Source organism: Laetiporus sulphureus (assembly GCF_001632365.1).
Source record: "Laetiporus sulphureus 93-53 unplaced genomic scaffold LAESUscaffold_368, whole genome shotgun sequence".
NCBI lineage: Eukaryota > Fungi > Basidiomycota > Agaricomycetes > Polyporales > Laetiporaceae > Laetiporus > Laetiporus sulphureus.
This window is the reverse complement of record NW_024468873.1, coordinates 1-1,316: the sequence shown is the minus strand read 5'-3', so window position 1 is coordinate 1,316 and position 1,316 is coordinate 1. Positions and strand designations below refer to the sequence as shown.

At 56.2% G+C, this 1,316-nt stretch overlaps 1 protein-coding gene across 1 annotated transcript; it reads left to right on the top strand.

Moving 5' to 3' along the window:
• Nucleotides 1–310: 310 nt before the first annotated feature.
• On the top strand, nucleotides 311–1,307 carry LAESUDRAFT_765623 (uncharacterized protein; the record flags this gene model as incomplete). The annotated part of the gene is made up of 3 exons (XM_040913744.1): nucleotides 311–969; nucleotides 1,034–1,073; nucleotides 1,143–1,307. Coding segments are annotated over 3 exons (864 nt in total), but the record flags the coding sequence as incomplete, so codon positions are not given.
• Nucleotides 1,308–1,316: the final 9 nt, after the last annotated feature.

Below are 1,316 nucleotides of genomic sequence, written 5' to 3'. Positions count from 1 at the left end.
CGGGCGCAGCGGGTGCAGCGGGTGCAGCGGGCACACCGGGGGCATTGGGAGCGAAAAATTCATCTGCGGAGAGGGCATTAGGCCATCGGATTCTTGCCAAATTCCCTGTTACTTGGGGGCAAGTATTCAACGCATGTCTCTGCTCAATGGTTAAAAGTCAGGCATATGACAAAGTTTAAATACTAACCTTGAGCCCATCGGCAACCGTGAAAGTGCGCGAACACCGCGGGCACTTGAAGTACTCGAGTTCTACGCGGTTGACGATGAAACTGTGCGGATAATCTCTATATCGAATCTCGACCGAATTCTCATGGAACCGGCGGTAGTGGGGGAGGTATCGCCCCAGGCGATTTTCACAGCATATGTTACAGTGAAAGGACGTGCTGGGGGGTCCCCGCGGGCGATCAAGGGGCTTCTTCGGACGCACGCGCATGGCGTGCCAGATAGAGTAGAGGGAGGAGGAGATAGAGACGTACGTGAAGCATGCCTTGGATGGGCATGCTATAAGCCTGATGTGCGGTGGTATAAAGACGTAAAGGAAGAGGGGAAGAAAGGAAGGGGGGTTTGCAGCGAGGCCGTCGACGCGGCTCCACTTCATTTGCTTGTCGGCTTCACAGGCTCCTCACCTCTGCACCCGCTTCTCGCCTCTGCACCCGCTTCGTCTCTGCACGCTCACTGTTCGCGCGCCATCCCTTCTGTGCGGGCACATGATACCATCGACCGCTCGTGGTTCCTCCACAAACGATACATCCGGCGACCGCGGCTGGCCAAGCTGGAGAGAAAGGAGCGAAAGAGGAGCGAAAGAGGAGCATGCGCAGAGGCGAACCAAGGAGGAGGACACGCGCGTGCGGACGAAGCAGAACAGAAGATGGAACTTCACAAGACGTTAATGATCGAGAGGGCTGCATGCATATGCATCGGCTTCATCGACTGTGTGAACGCTAACTGCGCAGACAGTGACTCGAATCGGTGCAGCACAGTCATACGATCGCTATGGCGCTCGCACGTTTCTCACCAAACAACATTGTTTAAGATCTGCCGATTTGAACCAGCCTATCGCTGAGCCTCAACCGGTGCGTGTACATGAACAGTGCGTGCTACGACTATATCGCCCTCTCTTCCCCGAACTACCCTCTTTACAGATGGACTCATCCTCATTCTCGCCGGATATCACCTGGCCAGCCATCGATGAAACCCTCATCAACACGACACTCACCTCCTCGCCCTTCGTGCTCGTCGAGGGCGTCATTAACATCCGCGACTTCGGCGCGCGCTATCTGGCCGCCTCGCGCATCGTCAAACCCGCCGTGCTCTTC